This window comes from Neoarius graeffei, chromosome 4 (assembly GCF_027579695.1).
Source record: "Neoarius graeffei isolate fNeoGra1 chromosome 4, fNeoGra1.pri, whole genome shotgun sequence".
Taxonomy (NCBI): domain Eukaryota; kingdom Metazoa; phylum Chordata; class Actinopteri; order Siluriformes; family Ariidae; genus Neoarius; species Neoarius graeffei.
The window spans coordinates 57,434,806-57,453,490 of NC_083572.1; the positions used below are offsets into that span (position 1 = coordinate 57,434,806).

Consider the following 18,685-nt stretch of genomic DNA (forward strand, 5'->3'; position numbering starts at 1 on the left):
GGGCTATGATTTTTTTTCTCTGCTCTCACATAAAACAAACAGAATGGCCTGGCACGAAAGCACTCATAGCAGAGCGAGCCTTATCAGATCTGAAGCTCAGGCTGGAAAATGAGCATTACTGGAGCGCTAGCATTCCCCGAGCGAAGAACAGATTCTACTCCTTCACTCCTGCTAAATGCCATCATATATAATAAATATAACTTCTTATCTCGACATTTACAAAACTTTAAATGGTGGGGTAAAACAGCTGGACTGGACTCAAAAGACCAATAAAACAAGTTGGCAGCAAAATGCAACTTTTATATGTTTAAAAAGAAATGTACATATCAATGCATATAAGAATGCATTAACATTAATTTTTCCAAGACTAAGGTATAAAATATGGTCACACACACACACACACACACACACACACACAAAGACAGAGTAAAGTCATTATCTAGGCATTCCTCTGCACCGAGTTCACCTCGAAATCAACACCATTATGTTGTGTATGCGCTATGAAAAACATCAAGGTGGAAGACCAAATGCAGAAGAAATGCATAAACTGTGAAAAATGTATGTCATAGATTTGACAGTGTAAGATAATAAGAAAAGAAGGCTCACATTTTGTATATTAAGAAAGAAAGAAAGAAAGAAAGAAAGAAAGAAAGAAAGAAAGAAAGAAAGAAAGAAAGAAAGAAAGAAAGAAAACGTGTGGACTGAAATGTGTTTCACAGAGTTTTCTGTCCCCCTTGCTTTCAGTGATTTGCTCAGACTGTTGCTCCAGCCCACCCAAGAAGCAGCAGCAGCCCATGGGCATAAATCTGAGAGCCTGACTCACAGTGGATTTAATCTACAGCACTCTCTCTCTCTCTCTCTCTCTCTTTCATTTTTTCGAATCCCAACTCCTCCTTCTTGTCTTGCTCGATATCCTTCCCCTCTGAAGAGTGGGATATGAAACAAATCCCTTTCTCAGACGTGGTGAATAATATTATTTTGCTGAGCTGTAACTGGGTTTGTTATTGAAAGCGCTCTGTGAATATTTGTGCGTGCGGACGTGTGTGTGCTGCTATCCAAAAAGTCAGAGCGCCAGTTGGCTAACTTATAACATATACATCTTTTGAGTTAATCTCTATTTCGTCTCAGTTCTAAGTAAATTCATGAAGACACAAAGTCTCACCCATGCTTTTTTGTTCATTACAATAGTTCAGCACAAAAGCACAATATCCCTTCTTGTTCGCCTCCAAACTAACCTGCTGATAAACTCTAAATCCTTGCACTGTTTCAAAGAGATCAGCTAATTGAGTGGTTTCTCTGTTGTATCTAATTTGTCAAATACTGAAAATCCAAATGAGGAGAATAGAAACATCAGAGGTGTATAATTATACTGATGACAGCGAAAGAATCTGCAGTCTCCATGGCAACCAGGGCGAATAATAAACACCGCTCCCCCTCTTTTCTCAAAGAGGTGGACATCAGTGAGTCATCACCACACACACACTGTATTAAGCACACAAAAACACATGGAGAGAGAGAGAGAGAGAGAGAGAGAGAGAGAGAGAGAGAGAGAGAGCACCCTTGTGTGTATCAGTAACTTCTGGCATGTGTTATTTTGTTTGATGTTTGTCTCTGGATCTGCTGCTCGACACACACACACACACACACACACAGACCTACTAGGTCCTCAAACCTACTTACCTACCTTGTTACACTCTCAGGTCATTGTAAACAGGCTGCCCAATTGATCGATGAAAAATGATTAAATCCTAATGCAGCGCATGCGACAATGTGACACCCAGTGCACCAAAAACTGACTTAATATTATTAAAATAAGTCATCATTAACTGATCGTCAGTTAAAGCTGGCTGTTGACAGGACTGTTGTGTTTTGTCATAGTGTAAGAAGCTTTTTAATTATTAAAACAGTAGCTTACCAGTGATCATAATGAGAAAAAAAACCCAGACATGGCACGATATTATTAAATGGCTTGACAATCTTAATGGTAGATCTTTTAATCAGCTGTATCTTACTTTGGCCTGTAGAAATTATGCATTTAAATGAGCTAATGAAATTCACCATTTTTTCCATCCATCCAACCATTATCCGTAATCGTTTATCCTGTGTAAGGTCGCGGACAAGCTGGAGCCTCATTCTTTTTGCTTTGATCCAAATCGCATGGGTTTGATAATTGTGTTTTCTTTCTCTGAATTTCGAGCATTAAAACAACCGCAAAAACGTGTACAATTAATTCTTTCTTTTTTTGTACTGGCATGCAAAAGCCTTAAAATGTACAACCCAAATTCCAAAAAACTTGGGACATTGTGTAAAATGTAAATAAAAACAGCGTGCAATGATTTGCAAATTCTTTTTGACGTATATTCAATTGAAAACAATATCAAGACAAGATATTTAATGCTCAAACTGATAAACTTTATTGTTTTTTGTAAATATACACTCAACACTGCAACACACTGGGACGGGGCATGTTTACCACCGTGTGACATAATCTTTTCTTTTAACAACACTCAGTAAGCTTCTGGAAACTGAGGACACTAATTGTTGAAGTTTTAAAAGTGAAATTCTTTAACATTCTTCCTTGCTATAGGACTTCAGTTGCTCAACAGTCTGGGGGCTCTGCTGTCATATTTTGTGCCTCATAATGTGCCACACATTTTCAGTGGGAGACAGATAGGCCACTTTAGCACCTGCACTCTTTTACTACAAAGCACACTTTTCCACTTTGCACCAGTCCATCTCAGATGAGCTTGGGCCCAGAGAATTTGGTGGTGTTTCTGGATGTTGTTGATATTTGACTTTTGCTTTTCAAGGTAGATGCAGCAACAAACTGTGCTTCCTGACAATGGTTTTCAGAAATGTTCCTGAGCTCATGTAGTAATATCCTTTATACAAACTCAATTTCCAGAAAAGTTTGGATATTTTCCAAAATGCAATAAAAACAAAAATCTGTGATTTGTTAATTCACATGAACCTTTATTTAATTGATAAAAGTACAAAGAGAAGCTTTTCAATTGTTTTACTGACCACCTTAATTGTATTTTGTAAATACGAAGTGAGAATTTGAGGCCTGCAACACAGTCAAAAAAGTTTGGACAGAGGCAAAATAAGACTGAAAAGATTATAGAATATTCAAGTAAAACCATTTTGGGAGATTCCATAATAAGCAGGTTAATTGATAACAGGTGAGGGTATCATGTTTGGATATAGAATGAGCATGCACCAAAGGTTTAGTCTTTGCAAGCAAGGATAGGTCATGGCTTACCTCCTAGGGTTTGTGCCAAAATTCATGAGAGAATTGTTAGTCAATTCAAAAAGAATATGTCTGTGAAGGTTCTCAGTCATCCAGGTCATCGTAAACTGTAGGTGCTAAAGAAGGCAACTGGACTTGCTTGAAATCCCTGATGACGTTTCACCTCTCATCTGAAAGGCTTCTTCAGTTCTGTCTGACTAGTGGGGAGTTCCAGGTATTTATCCTCTAGTGGACCAAAAGCAAACCTAAGGAGAGTCACTGAGGTCACATGGGTCATTGACCCTCTCAGTCATCCTGTAGGTTGTTAGGGTCACTGGAGGCTGGGTGTGAACAGTGTTAGCAGCCTAGAGGGTCGTCAGGGTGTTCTGTGGGTCATTGGCTCTCTCTGCCATCATGTAAGTCACTGAAGTCAGCTGAGTCTTGATGTGGATGTATATTCAGTTTTCTGGGAAGTGTGCCAAGGACTGCATTGTAGGTGGCTGATAAGTGGTGTCTCAGACCACCTCCTCTGTTCATTGATGGTCATTCCAGGTTGACAAAGATGGCTTCTTTTAATCCTTGTTCAAACCACTGGTCTTCTCTGGCTAAAAGCCATGAGCCATGCGCTTGTGAAGTGGCTTTTTAATTCAAAAAGAGCATTTCTCAGTGCAAGATTCCAGATAATTTAGGTCTTTCAAAATCTACAGTACATAATATTGTGAAAAGAGTCAGGGAATTCAAAGACATCGAAGTGCATAAAGGGCATGGTTGGAAACCACTGTGTGTGACCTTCGAGCCCTCAGGTGGCACTGCCTGAGAAACCGCCATGCTAATGTAACAAATATAGCCACATGAGCTCAGGAGTACTTCATAAAACCGTTGTCACTTAACACAGCCTGCCGCTGCATCCAGACATGCAACCTGAAACTGTATTATGCAAGGAGGAAGCCATTCATCAATTCTATGCAGAAGCAATGCCGATTTCTCTGGGCCTGAACTCATCTCAGATGGACTAAAAACAGTGTGAATGTGTGCTGTAGTCAGATGAGTCCACATTTCAGCTTGTTTAGGGAAAAAACGGATGTCAAATTCTCTGTGCCAGGTCTCATTCTGCATGGCTTCGTAGACACAGAGTGCATGTGCTTGACTGGCCTGCTGCCAGTCCAGATCTGTCTCCTATTGAGAATGTCTGGCGCACCATGAAGAGGAGAATCAGACAACGGCAACCATGGACTGTTGAGAAGCTGAAGTCTTTCATCAAGCAAGAATGGACAAAAATTCCCATTGCAAAACTGCAACAATTAGTATCCTCAGGTCTCATATGATTAAAAAGTGTTATTAAAAGGAAAGGTGATGCAATACAATGGTAATAATGCCTCTGTCCCAACTTTGTTTTGATCAGCATCAAATTCTCACTTTGTTTATGTTTACAAAATACTTAATTAGTAGGTCGGTAGAACTATTGAAAATATTTTCTTTGTACTTTTGTCAGTTAAATAAAGGGTCGCATGAATTAACAAATTACAGATTTTTGTTTTTATTGCATTTTGGAAAGTATCCCAACTTATCTAGAAATGGGGTTTGTACAATCATGTTGGTTTTTCATCCAGTGCCGCCTGAGGGATCAATGGTCATGGGTGTTCAGTGTTGGTTTTCAGCCTTGCCCCTTACATGCAGAGATTTCTCTGGAGTCTCTGAATCTTCTGATGAAATTATGTATTGTTAATGGTAAAATCTCATTGTACATGTGTATAGTGACAATAAAGGCATTCTATTCTATTCTAAAATCCCTAAATTCCTTGTATTTGTAAGTTGAGAAACATTGTTCTTAAAGTACTGGACTATTTGCCCACTTTTTTTTTCACAAATATCCCTTTACCACCAAATCAGTTCCAGGGCTGGTTCGGGGCCAGTGCTTAGTTTGGAACCGGGTTTTCTGTTTCCACTGACAAAGAACTGGCTCTGGGCCAGAAAAAACGGTTCCAGGGTAGCACCAGCTCTTTGCTGGGCTAGAGGAAAGAACTACTTACGTCAGTGGGGGGGGGGGGGGGGGGCAGAGTTGTTAAGACCAACAACAATAGCAAGACCGCGAGAGGGCGCCATTTTTAAATAAGCGACGAGATATCATGGATGCAGTAAAGCAGCAGTCATCCATTATTGTTGTTGTTGTTGCTGCTTCTTCTTCTTCTCTGTGTTGTTGTTGCTTCGATGTTCACGCCAAGGTTTATGCAAACGCAGCGACGTAACTGACGTATACAGTGATGTAATGATGTGGCTCCCCTTAGCACCCCGAGCTATGGAAAAGCAAACTGGTTCTCAGCTGGTTCGCAAGTTGAACGAGTTGTGAACCAGCACCAGCACTGGCCCCGAACCAGCCCTGGAACTGATTTGGTGGAAAAGGGGTAAAAGTGGTTAACCTCCACCCATCCTTGCTGGTGACCAACGGAGCCTTTCCAATTACCAATCAACCTGTTGACCTGCAGAATATTCCAAACACGCGGGTGGGTTTTTTTTGTTTGTTGTTTTTTTGAGCATTCAACAACCTTCCCAGTCTTTTCTTACCCCTGTACTAACTTTTTTGGAACATGTTACAGACATCAAATTCAGAATGAGCGTATATTTACAAAAAAAAAAATAATAATAAATTTAAATATCTTGTATTTGTATTGTATTAAATTGAATACAGGTTGAAAAGGATCTGCAGATCATTGTAGTTTGTTTTTATTTGTTTTACACAGTGTCCCAATTTTTTTGGAATCAGGGTTGTAAAAAAATAGTACACACTAGATGGAAGAAAGAAAGAAAGAAAGAAAGAAAGAAAGAAAGAAAGAAAGAAAGAAAGAAAGAAAGAAAGAAAGAAAGAAAGAAAGAAAGAAAGACATTCCCTCTCATACACCACTCAAACACCACAGGGTTTCCCTTTCAGAAAAGGTCTAAACTCTTTAGAAAGACCTAAAAACTATTCAAAGAACCTCTGAAATTCATTTTTTTTAAAAAGAGTGTAGTAGAGAATATATACTGACCTGACATCCCTGCATCATATCTATAATATACTAACCACTGCAGAACTCTGCATTCAGCCTTGCAATCGGGAAAGTGTGAGGTGTCTGTTCATTTCCTGTGTAAGTCTGAGGCATGATGAGAGTATAACGAGGAAGATTTGAATTACTAACAATAACAAAGAGGACTTTGAATTCACAAAGTTACATCCTACACACTGAACGGTATGCACTCATAAGTGATATCACCATAAACTACAAAAGATAATCCTGGAGACACATCAGCCTGTGTGGTCACGCTAAAAGATATACTGACTTCATGGTAAAAAAATTACCAGAAGAATGATTAAAAATCTCTCCAAGCAACATTGTAAGCATCAAATTCTGAAAATAGATGTTGCACATTGAAATAAAAAGATTTAAAATGTAATTTGCTTTTCTCTTTTCCCCCCCAGTCACTGTGTGTTTCTTACTTCTGGAATTTTTCTCTTGCTTTTGACCTTTGACTAGAGATGGGAATTCCTGCTCTCTTCAGTGAGTCAGATCATTTGGCTCAGCTCATGAATAAGAGCTGACGCTTTTGGCTCCTAAATAACTCACTGACTTTTTTTTTTCCTAAACCAGACAAAGGTTGCCATATTTTGACCAGTGATTTTGTTTTTTTTTTTTGCAAAACTATAGCTGAAAACGTTGAATGAAAGTTTCCTCTGCATTCTCATTAACAAAATAACATTGCTTTGCATGGAATTTTATGAATTCTATTTTAAATTATTGTGAAATCAGTGAAGCACTGCAAATGTACACTGAACGCTACAGCAAGCATCTCTGCTGCATCTGAGCTTCATTTAGGCCCTGTCCACACGGCAACGGATTCAGGTGAATCTGATAAAATTGTTTATCGTTTCGGCCTGGTGTCCACACGGCACCGGCGTTTTGGGTGCCCCACAACGAAATCTTTTGAGAACGGGTTCCAGAGTGGAAAAATCTGGCAACGGCGCCGTTGCGAAGTCGTCTGGATGAGTAGAACGGATTTGTTTACGATGACGTCACAACTACATGACTGTCAGCGCTTCACGCCGGGTAGAAGTGTAACGAACTCGATGTGAGTTGTCAAATCCTATAACTTGGTTCATGAAACGCGCTTACAAAATATTTTCACTGTGAATATTTATTGTGTAATGGTGCAAAGTGAGAACGTGAGAGAGAGAGAGAGAGAGAGAGAGAGAGAGAGAGAGAGAGAGAGAGAGAATAGCCCTTAGGGCAGAGTCTTTAGTCCAAACACTGCAGAAGCAGTACCAAACCGTGCACCACCCGTGTGCTTTCCAAAAACAAAAACAATCCCGCCAGCAAAAATAGGGGAAAAAAAGGAGCGATTTCACCTCTTCAGATGTTGGTTTAAGTCCGACAATACATTCCTCAAAAAGGGTGTAGAAGAACAAAGTAATCCATCAACGTGTAGCATTCAATTTATTCCGGACCATTAAAGAATTCTGGAGGATATCAGAATGTTGGCGTACCGGCTTCCATCTACCCCCATTCATTCCTCTTTCCGCGTCTTTCGTTTTACGCTACTGATTAATAATCAAAACTTTATGTGGCTAATGCTACAGAAAAAGGGGTTTATGCGCATGCGTCTACTTCTTCTATTGTTTTGGTGTCTCCGATGGGACCGTCTTACAGCGCAAGTAGAGGTGTGGCATGTGTATTGCATCGTTTTCAGCAAGTGTTGCATTGCCATATGTACCTGATATTTTACTGATCCGTTGCCCATGTGGATGCGATATTTTAAAAAAAAATCTCGTTGCCGTTGTCGTGTGGATGTAGCATTAGAATTATACTGATATCTGATCACCTTTCTTAATACATTGATCTACTGGAGTACATCTTCAGCAAACGGCAGTGTAGTGGATTGTCCCTGTGATACAGCCTCGCACCCAGCTAACAGTTAAACATGTTTCACCATTCATGCAAATGAACAGCTCAAACGTTACAAGAAAGGATGCCATAGGAGCATTTCAATTAAATTACACTGCAAAAGTAGTCACTGCTAGCATGTTCGAAAAAGGGAAATACTAGCATATATGTACACTACCGTTCAAAAGTTTGGGGTCATGTTGAAATTTCCTTATTTTTGAAAGAAAAGCACTGTTCTTTTCAATGAAGATCACTTTAAACTAATCAGAAATCCACTCTATACATTGCTAATGTGGTAAATGACTATTCTAGCTGCAAATGTCTGTTTTTTGGTGCAATATCTCCATAGGTGTATAGAGGCCCATTTCCAGCAACTCTCACTCCAGTGTTCTAATGGTACAATGTGTTTGCTCATTGCCTCAGAAGGCTAATGGATGATTAGAAAACCCTTGTACAATCATGTTAGCACAGCTGAAAACAGTTGAGCTCTTTAGAGAAGCTATAAAACTGACCTTCCTTTGAGCAGATTGAGTTTCTGGAGCATCACATTTGTGGGGTCGATTAAATGCTCAAAATGGCCAGAAAAATGTCTTGACTATATTTTCTATTCATTTTACAACTTATGGTGGTAAATAAAAGTGTGACTTTTCATGGAAAACACAAAATTGTCTGGGTGACCCCAAACTTTTGAACGGTAGTGTACATAAGCCTGTTCTCAAAGCTGGCACAGGCAACACATATGCGAACAACACATCGCTACTTTTGACCCATTTTTCACAATTTTTCTTCTTAGAAGAAGCTTATTAGTCAACGAGTCGTCGCCAACAAGTCTTGTCCTTCTTGTTACTAATTTGTATGCCTGAAATACCTTTAAAATATACTTAATACAGAAAGGAAGCTATTGAAGAAAAAAACATTTGAGTCATTTGACTTGGATTAAGTTTGGATCAATTACAACCCCGATTCCAAAAAAGTTGGGACAAAGTACAAATTGTAAATAAAAACAGAATGCAATAATTTACAAATCTCAAAAACTGATATTCTATTCACAATAGAACATAGACAACATATTAAATGTCGAAAGTGAGACATTTTGAAATTTCATGCCAAATACTGGCTCATTTGAAATTTCATGACAGCAACACATCTCAAAAAAGTTGGGACAGGGGCAATAAAAGGCTGGAAAAGTTAAAGGTACAAAAAAGGAACAGCTGGAGGACCAAATTGCAACTCATTAGGTCAATTGGCAAAAGGTCATTAACATGACTGGTTATAAAAAGAGCATCTTGGAGTGGCAGCGGCTCTCAGAAATAAAGATGGGAAGAGGATCACCAATCCCCCTAATTCTGCGCCAACAAATAGTGGAGCAATATCAGAAAGGAGTTCGACAGTGTAAAATTGCAAAGAGTTTGAACATATCATCATCTACAGTGCATAATATCATCAAAAGATTCAGAGAATCTGGAAGAATCTCTGTGCGTAAGGGTCAAGGCCGGAAAACCATACTGGGTGCCCATGATCTTCGGGCCCTTAGACGGCACTGCATCACATACAGGCATGCTTCTGTACTGGAAATCACAAAATGGGCTCAGGAATATTTCCAGAGAACATTATCTGTGAACACAATTCACCGTGCCATCCGCCGTTGCCAGCTAAAACTCTATAGTTCAAAGAAGAAGCCGTATCTAAACATGATCCAGAAGCGCAGACGTCTTCTCTGGGCCAAGGCTCATTTAAAATAGACTGTGGCAAAGTGGAAAACTGTTCTGTGGTCAGACAAATCAAAATTTGAAGTTCTTTATGGAAATCAGGGACGCCGCGTCATTCGGACTAAAGAGGAGAAGGACGACCCAAGTTGTTATCAGCGCTCAGTTCAGAAGCCTGCATCTCTGATGGTATGGGGTTGCATTAGTGCGTGTGGCATGGGCAGCTTACACATCTAGAAAGACACCATCAATGCTGAAAGGTATATCCAGGTTCTAGAGCAACATATGCTCCCATCCAGACGACGTCTCTTTCAGGGAAGACCTTGCATTTTCCAACATGACAGTGCCAAACCACATACTGCATCAATTACAGCATCATGGCTGCATAGAAGAAGGGTCCGGGTACTGAACTGGCCAGCCTGCAGTCCAGATCTTTCACCCATAGAAAACATTTGGCGCATCATAAAACGGAAGATACGACAAAAAAGACCTAAGACAGTTGAGCAACTAGAATCCTACATTAGACAAGAATGGGTTAACATTCCTATCCCTAAACTTGAGCAACTTGTCTCCTCAGTCCCTAGACGTTTACAGACTGTTGTAAAGAGAAAAGGGGATGTCTCACAGTGGTAAACATGGCCTTGTCCCAACTTTTTTGACGTGTTGTTGTCATGAAATTTAAAATCACCTAATTTTTCTCTTTAAATGATACATTTTCTCAGTTTAAACATTTGATATGTCATCTATGTTCTATTCTGAATAAAATATGGAATTTTGAAACTTCCACATCATTGCATTCCGTTTTTATTTACAATTTGTACTTTGTCCCAACTTTTTTGGAATCGGGATTGTACAAAGTCTAATCAGTTCATTTGCAGGTTACAATGACTTTTCCATATAAATTCTATAAACACTCAACCTCTAGTTCTTAAGATATCGTGCTAATGAGCATCTCGGACAAAGGCACGGACACACGGACAGAAGGATGTACGGACAGACAACCCAGAAACATACTGTCTTCACCACCTAGTGGTGGAGGCACAGAAAAACTCTCAACAAGGCAACAATGCCCCACTTCTACTTTTTTGAAACTCTCCAGTCAAAAGGAGTACTCTAGTTAATGCTCAGTTGTATGGTTTAACTCAATTAGCCAACTGTTTCGACCTGCAACACAAGCCTAATTCAGGGTGCACTGCAATCAAAGCAGCTCCTCTCCTTTCCTCAGCCCCTCTAGAACAGATAAAGTTTCAGCACCTCTTCCCTGATTATAAACTCAGCACCAGGCCTTATGGAAAGTTGCAAAGAAGAAAAAGCTGAAAAATCATGCTAAATGCACGGTGCTTTAGCACCTGGATCTCATTAACTACAGTATTGTTACTAATATCTACCACATGGACTGTCCCAGTCAGAGCCAATCCCAATCAGAGAGAAGAGAAGAGAAGAGAAGAGAAGAGAAGAGAAGAGAAGAGAAGAGAAGAGAAGAGAAGAGAAGAGAAGAGAAGAGAAGAGAAGAGAAGAGAAGAGAAGAGAAGTTAATAGTGAACACATGATTGAGTTAGAAACCATTTAAAAACTTTTTACTGGTGGAAACAGTACTGAAACAATAACTCTGAAATTGGCCTTATTTTACTCGAATACCTCTATTATCGGTATAGACCGCAGTTAATACACCTATTAATAATACAACTAATAACTAATACAACTATTAATACTGCACATCAGTTCTATTGGAGCAGTGTCCTCTGGTGGCTTCTTTTGTCGGGGTGAGCCTGAAGTGATCATCCCAAGGCTAAACATTTAATGCCTTTGCCCTTTTGTGTCAAACCAACTACTTAGCAATACCACTGAACCCCTCCCCCAGTGAACTCATTAAGTTTCACCGAGTAGACCCGAGTCACTGACCCAACACGCAATGACAAAAACACACTACAATGACATTCAGAGATATACCTGAAAGGTTCTTAGAAGTTCTACGCTTTAATGATGACATTCTATACTCACTACACCTGTAGCTTTGCACGACTGAATCCAATTTTGTGACAAAAAGACTCCTGAGGTAATCTTTAGGTAAGAACAATGTAGGGGTGCACATAACTTTAAACAGGTGCACAGGACAGAGAAGACAAAGAAAGAAAGAAAGAAAGAAAGAAAGAAAGAAAGAAAGAAAGAAAGAAAGAAAGAAAGAAAGAAAGAAAGAAAGAAAGAAAGAAAGAAAGAAAGAAAGCATATAAAATACATCCACACTCATGTAGGCAAAGAGGATAAAAGATGCACATCAGCCATGCCCTTTCTTAGCTTTTCCTTATCCACAGAATGAAGGAAAGAAGGAAGACAAAAGGCTTTTAAGGGGATAAAGACACAGAGAGAGAGAGAGAGAGAGGGAGAGAGAGAGAGAGAGAGCGCAAGTGGGGGACATTTAGTGTGAGTCTTTTGCTCAGTCTGTTTCTGTCTCTCTCTCTGGCTGGCGCGCGGATGGACAGCTGCTATTAAACTCTGATTGTTTCAGGTTCACGGGGTGTGAAAGAAGCTGATTGGGGGCTACACTCCCTATGAGGGTGGTCTCCACACCGGGGGGAGGAGTGGAGGGGTGAAGCAAAAGGAAAGGCTCACGTGACGGGTGCATCTTGCTGCGCAGCCTGAAAAAGGAATCCAGTGCGGAAAAAAACATAGCACTTGATGCTGCCTGCCTGCTCCATGACACATAGACACTCACATTCACACACACACCTCAGTGAAGCAGTAAGCGGTATCCCACCCACATGCACTTTCAGCTAATCTCCTCACACTGATTCAAAATTATAAAAAAGGATCACGAAAAAAAAAACCCACATCATAAAAAAGTAGTTTTGCTCTACGACAATCTCAGTCGCAAAGCATAAAACTGCAGTTAAGTTTCAGCCCATGTGCTCTATGCCTGGAGATACTGAATTCACATTTAAACAGCTTCACACAAGCTTAAAGAGCTCTATTACAGCATAATAAGCATGTGATAATGCATAACTACTACATCCATTTACCAGTGAAGTTTAATCTTGAGGTCTCCACCTCCATGTTATCAAAAGGTGACACATACACTAGCACTAGCCCCTTGACACCTCTCTGTTAGGAAATGAAGACAGTCTGGTAGGCTGATTCTAAAGGAAGTTCAATTGTGTGTGTGTGTGTGTGTGTGTGTGTGTGTATATGGGTGGGAGGGTGCTTGCTAATGAGAGCCTTTTGGCCCTAACACAGCTCCATCAAACACTAATAATGAATAACAGGGGAGAGGAAGAAACCCTACTGAGCCATTCTCACCTCTCATAGGGCAAGTTCAGCTATCATGTCAACCTGTAGTGGGGCGCGTCTAGAGGAATGTGTATGGATTTGTGTGTGTGTGTGTGTGTGTGTGTGTGTGTGTGTGTGTGTGTGTGTGTGTGTGTGTGTGTGTGAGATCTTCACTGATTTACAATCACAATAGCTTATCATTATTGTGTGTCTATGTGTATACGTACATGTACAGCTTCGAATGTAAAGTATAGTATACTGGGACGATAACAGAATGGAGAGGACACTGGCGTATCAAAGAGGGTTCAACCAACATAATGATTCTCGGTTCTGTTTAATTAGTATTATTCTATCCACATTCACCGGATATGAGCAATCGCGCGCTCTGATCGCCTACTCTACGACTAGGATATCAGCTCATATACTGTAAGTAGAGAAAAACAAAATGGCCGAACGTGTTGCTGAACGAACAGAGGATGAAATAAAAACTCTACTCGAAAACAAAACCCCAAAAATTACAAAAAAGCAAGAAAGCATGGAATAAAAGTATTTGATGGTAAGAACGTATCTTTTTTTTCAAGAATTATTATTATCGCATTTTTCACAAATCGCTACTGTCATTTCGCCAGTTTGTTTACATTCTAAGCGGAAACGATTTTGTCGGACGTTTTGTATAAAGTTTTTATTTATTGAATTTGCAAAAAAATACCAATAAAAATGCTCTGTTTCTTAAAATCCAGTGGATGTGGATAAAATAAAACAGTTACTTCACTCAATCTCGTCGCACATGTCTTATAGCCAACTTGGCTATCAGCTCATGTACGACTTGATTTCGTGGAATAACCGTTAAATATCTCAGCTCTGCAAAATACGAATACTAATACTAATAGTATAAATTACAAAAGTCAAAACCCCAACTAAGAAATTTACTTAATCTGTATCAGCTCCTTGTTCTTGCTGAAATACCCTCAATTTATGCAAACCACAACACAAGTCATTTATGGGAAAATTTTTGTTGACTTTAAGATGTTTAGGGGATCTAACCACAGTAAACGCCTGACTGAGCTCTTTACACTGCAATTATGAAGATTAGTAAAGCTTACATAAGCTTTTACACTCAGAACTCCGGATCTCCCCCTCTGTCAAAACTTCTCTCCACTACCACTCTATTTCTCTCATGTTTACACTGAAATGTTCAAATTCGCTTCAGATTTTTAGATCCACAACTCAGGGAAATGACATGCAATAAAATGAAGTAACCCAGGAAAAGGAGAAAAGGGGAGCAAATGTGAAAAAAGTTGTTTTGATCTTTTTTTACTGATAGTGTAAAAAAGATAACGTTCTTACATGTCACGCTAACATTGTCTCAGCATGTTGTTGTATTCAGAATTGTGCTAGGTTTGTGTATTTCAGAAATTCATTGAAATAAATGCTACATGGAAAGATCACAGAGGATTTGATTAATTTAAGGATTTGGTTAATATCTAACATTTAGCTCAGTCTTCTGCTTTTTTATAGTGTTTCACTGAATCTTTGAGACTAATGCAGCTGACAAGTAATTGATCATTATGACAGGCAGATTATAACAGGCAGGACATGCAACCTACATGCCGAAATATTTTCATATCAAATGATGCGTAGATGCAATACAATAAGTCATACGATTTTTACATCACAAAATGCCCAAATAAGTCTAGATTAAAAATGCAAATGTACAATTGAATAACATTATACAAGTTTCAAAATGGCTGCCGCTACAATTAAGTGATTTCTTTTTATCATACAGTGTAGAAACGATATGTCTATTTGTGATACTGACAATTCAACACTTGTTTGAGGCAAGGCTGTTACAGTTGTTTTGTATGTGTAGTTTGTGTGATGCTATATTTTGTGGACATTATTGGGAGATACAGTATATTAGCCTCTTCCACTTGTTCTAATGAAAAAAAAGGAAGGGGGCAGATTTTTTTGACATTAGCGATACCTTAGCTGACGGACATATGAGGTATGTTGAAATTGTGTGTATATCCAAATTTTCCCAGTGCCATTCTTTTAAATCCATCACCAAGATGGCGAGCCTGTTGTCTGGTCCTGGCTGTAGTGACGCACATTTGGAAAATATATTTGCTCCTAAAGTATTTCAGGTTACGAGAAACAGCTGCTGAGGTGCGGCCCTCGAACCACACAGGCATTCTGTGACCTCCAGAGAGAAGAAGGCTTCCAGGGAAGAACCTTCGATCAAAAGAGTCACAAAGCTGTCACAGAAAGTACTCGTTCTAAAAAAGTTATGAAACATATACAGTACGTACACATTATGCCTACAATTCCGATATTCTGAAGAGCACATGAATATGGGAAGATGGATGTGTTTATCAGGATATATCTTTGCCACAATATGTGTGGATAATACTTTCTTGCACAAATGCCTTAGTCGAGCCCAGAAGACCACCAGCACACATTTTATTTCTGGATGACGCAAAAAACTCTGACAGGAAATGTGTGCAGGAATAATAATAATAATAGTAATAATAATAATAATAATATATGCAGCAACTTAAGAATCACTCTTAAGGACTATGGTAACTGTTAAAGGAGCACCAAGTAAATCTCATCACATTTGAGAGTGTACAAGTCTATTCTTTTCATTCAATAAGCTTCTGAGGCTCTCGAGGGCCTCGCTGTATGTGTTGGGATGTATGCTCATGTGCTTATGTTTCCCATCTCTAGTCAAGTGATTCTCCTCAGCAGTGTGTCATACAGAGACATGTTTGATTTGCTAATCAATGAGCAAACATTCCACTTGATTAACACTCCAGCACTCAAGCCTTTCCGCATATTAGCCTTTTAAGGTCTCATCCCAACGCCACTGACAGGTTTACCTCTCAGGAGTAATTATTTATTCACTTGTAGCAAAGAAGTTGCAAAGGGACAGAAGCTTACCTTTCAGTTTCTCCGGCTGTCCATCAGTCTGCGGGGCTTTAAAAGTTTCTCTGCAAAATGAAAATACAAAAACAAACAAACAAACAAACAAACAAACTCGGCTTTCCCAGGACAAAATGAGGGAAGAGCAGCAGAGCTGGAGCTGAAAACTGAGCGCGTCCCACCGGGGGTTTGAGAATTTCCAATAAAGCCCCTCTTTCTCTCCTGCTGCTGGACACACACACACACACAGATACACACACACACAGAGATACACACACACACACACACACACACACACAGATACACACACAGATACACACACACACATACACACACAGATACACACACAGATACACACACAGATACACACACACACACACAGATACAGAGTCCAAGCGCGTGAACTAAAGTGTTCACCTCACTCCGGCACGCAGTTCTCCACTTCACACACATCGGACAAAACACACACACACACACACACACTCACTCACACATTCACTCACACTCTCTCTCTCTCTCTCTCTCTCTCTGACTCTCTCTCTCTGACACTCTCTCTCTCTCTCTCTCTCTGTCTCTCTCTCTCTCTCTGTCTCTCTGTCTCTCTCTCTCTCTCTCTCTCTCTCTCTGACTCTCTCTCTCTGACACTCTCTCTCTCTGTCTCTCTCTCTCTCTCTCTCTCTCTGTCTCTCTCTCTCTGACTCTCTCTCTCTGACTCTCTCTCTCTGACACTCTCTCTCTCTCTCTCTCTCTCTCTGTCTCTCTCTCTCATCCAGAAGAAAGTTTGGCTGCAGTGTGAGTTGGGAGTGAGTCGGGAGGGAGCGCGCGCGCGGTGAGGTATCCTGATCCACAGAGCCGGAGCTCCCGAGGCAGCGCGAGCCTGCGAGCTGAGCGCTGAGCCCCCCCCCTCCTCCCCCCAACACACTCCGAGGACCACCCCGAAACAGGAAGTGAACTTTCTGTTTTTCTTCAAGGAGAGAGAGAGAGAGAGAGAGAGAGAGAGAGAGACCCAGTGCCGAGACTGTAACTTACTCTTCTCCTATTTCAAGCATCGTCTAATGAAGCCATTTCTATGTAAACGGTTATTTTTAGCCTTGACTACAACAACAACTACTATTACTAGTACTAGTGGTCTATTAACACTCTACTACTACTACTATATTACCATTACTAACACTACTACTACTACTCTATTACCACTACCACTACTACTACTACTACTCTATTACCACTACTACTACTACTCTATTACCATTACTAACACTACTACTACTATATTACCATTACTAACACTACTACTACTACTACTCTATTACCACTACCACTACTACTACTACTACTCTATTACCACTACTACTACTACTACTACTACTCTATTACCATTACTACTACTACTACTAGCAGTAGTCTATTACCACTCCACTACTAGTAGTCTATTAACACTTCTATTACCATTACTACTACTAGTAGTCGATTACCACCACCACCACTACTACTACTACTCAATTACTACTAGTAGTAGTCTACTACGACTACTACTACTACTCTATTACCATTACTACTAGTAGTAGTCTATTATTACTACTACTACTACTACTACTCTATTACCATTACTACTACTACTACTACTACTACTACTACTAGCAGTAGTCTATTACCACTCTACTACTAGTAGTCTATTAACACTTCTATTACCATTACTACTAGTAGTAGTCTATTACTACTACTACTACTACTACTACTACTACTACTCTATTACCATTACTACTACTACTCAATTACTACTAGTAGTAGTCTACTACGACTACTACTACTACTCTATTACCATTACTACTAGTAGTAGTCTATTATTACTACTACTACTACTACTACTACTCTATTACCATTACTACTACTACTACTACTACTAGCAGTAGTCTATTACCACTCTACTACTAGTAGTCTATTAACACTTCTATTACCATTACTACTAGCAGTAGTCTATTACCACTCTACTACTAGTAGTCTATTAACACCACTACTACTACTCTATTACCATTACTACTAGTAGTAGTCTATTACTACTAATAATAATAATAATAATGCTACTAGCAGTAGTCTATTACCACTCTACTACTAGTAGTCTATTAACACTTCTATTACCATTACTACTATTAGTAGTCTATTACCGCTACTACTACTACTACTATTACCACTACTACTACTACTACTACTAGTAGTAGTAGTCTATTACCACTCTACTACTAGTAGTCTATTAACTACTACTAGTAGTAGTAGTAGTAGTCTATTAACACTACTACTCCTACTACTAATATTACTACTACTGACAGGCTGCAACAACTCAGAAACCCATTCCAGAGTAAACAAATGTGCAGTGACTGTGACCCCCTTATGATCACAGCACATATTTAATTCTGAAACAATAAGACAAGTCTGTACCATCATATAAATTTATTCAAGATATTACACTCTGAGAAATAACTTTAGCAAACTTTACTTTTCTTTCTTGCTGGGGCACTATATTTGTGGCTACACACACCTTTGGTGTGTATTTTTTTTTTTCTAGAAATCTTTAGCTTTAATCTGTAGCTTTGAAACCTAATTGCAGTTGATTTATATACCTTCAATAATTTTGAAATGTTTACACTATATGC

General features: G+C 39.4%; 1 protein-coding gene across 4 annotated transcripts in view; it reads right to left on the bottom strand.

Annotated features, from left to right (window-relative positions):
* The window catches only part of gli1 (GLI family zinc finger 1), an 82,938-nt gene extending 66,010 nt beyond the window's left edge, over positions 1-16,928 (bottom strand). The window contains exons 1-2 of one of the 4 annotated variants that reach the window (XM_060919389.1): positions 16,053-16,928; positions 6,288-6,357 (exon numbers count right to left, since the gene is read on the bottom strand). In XM_060919389.1, the coding sequence (XP_060775372.1) occupies positions 6,288-6,305 (18 nt within the window). In that variant the 5' untranslated portion in view covers positions 6,306-6,357; positions 16,053-16,928. Of the gene's footprint in view, positions 1-6,252; positions 6,358-15,096; positions 15,345-16,052 lie in introns of those variants that run through there. The other 3 variants (XM_060919388.1, XM_060919391.1, XM_060919390.1) reach the window with 3 other exon arrangements.
* Positions 16,929-18,685: the final 1,757 nt, after the last annotated feature.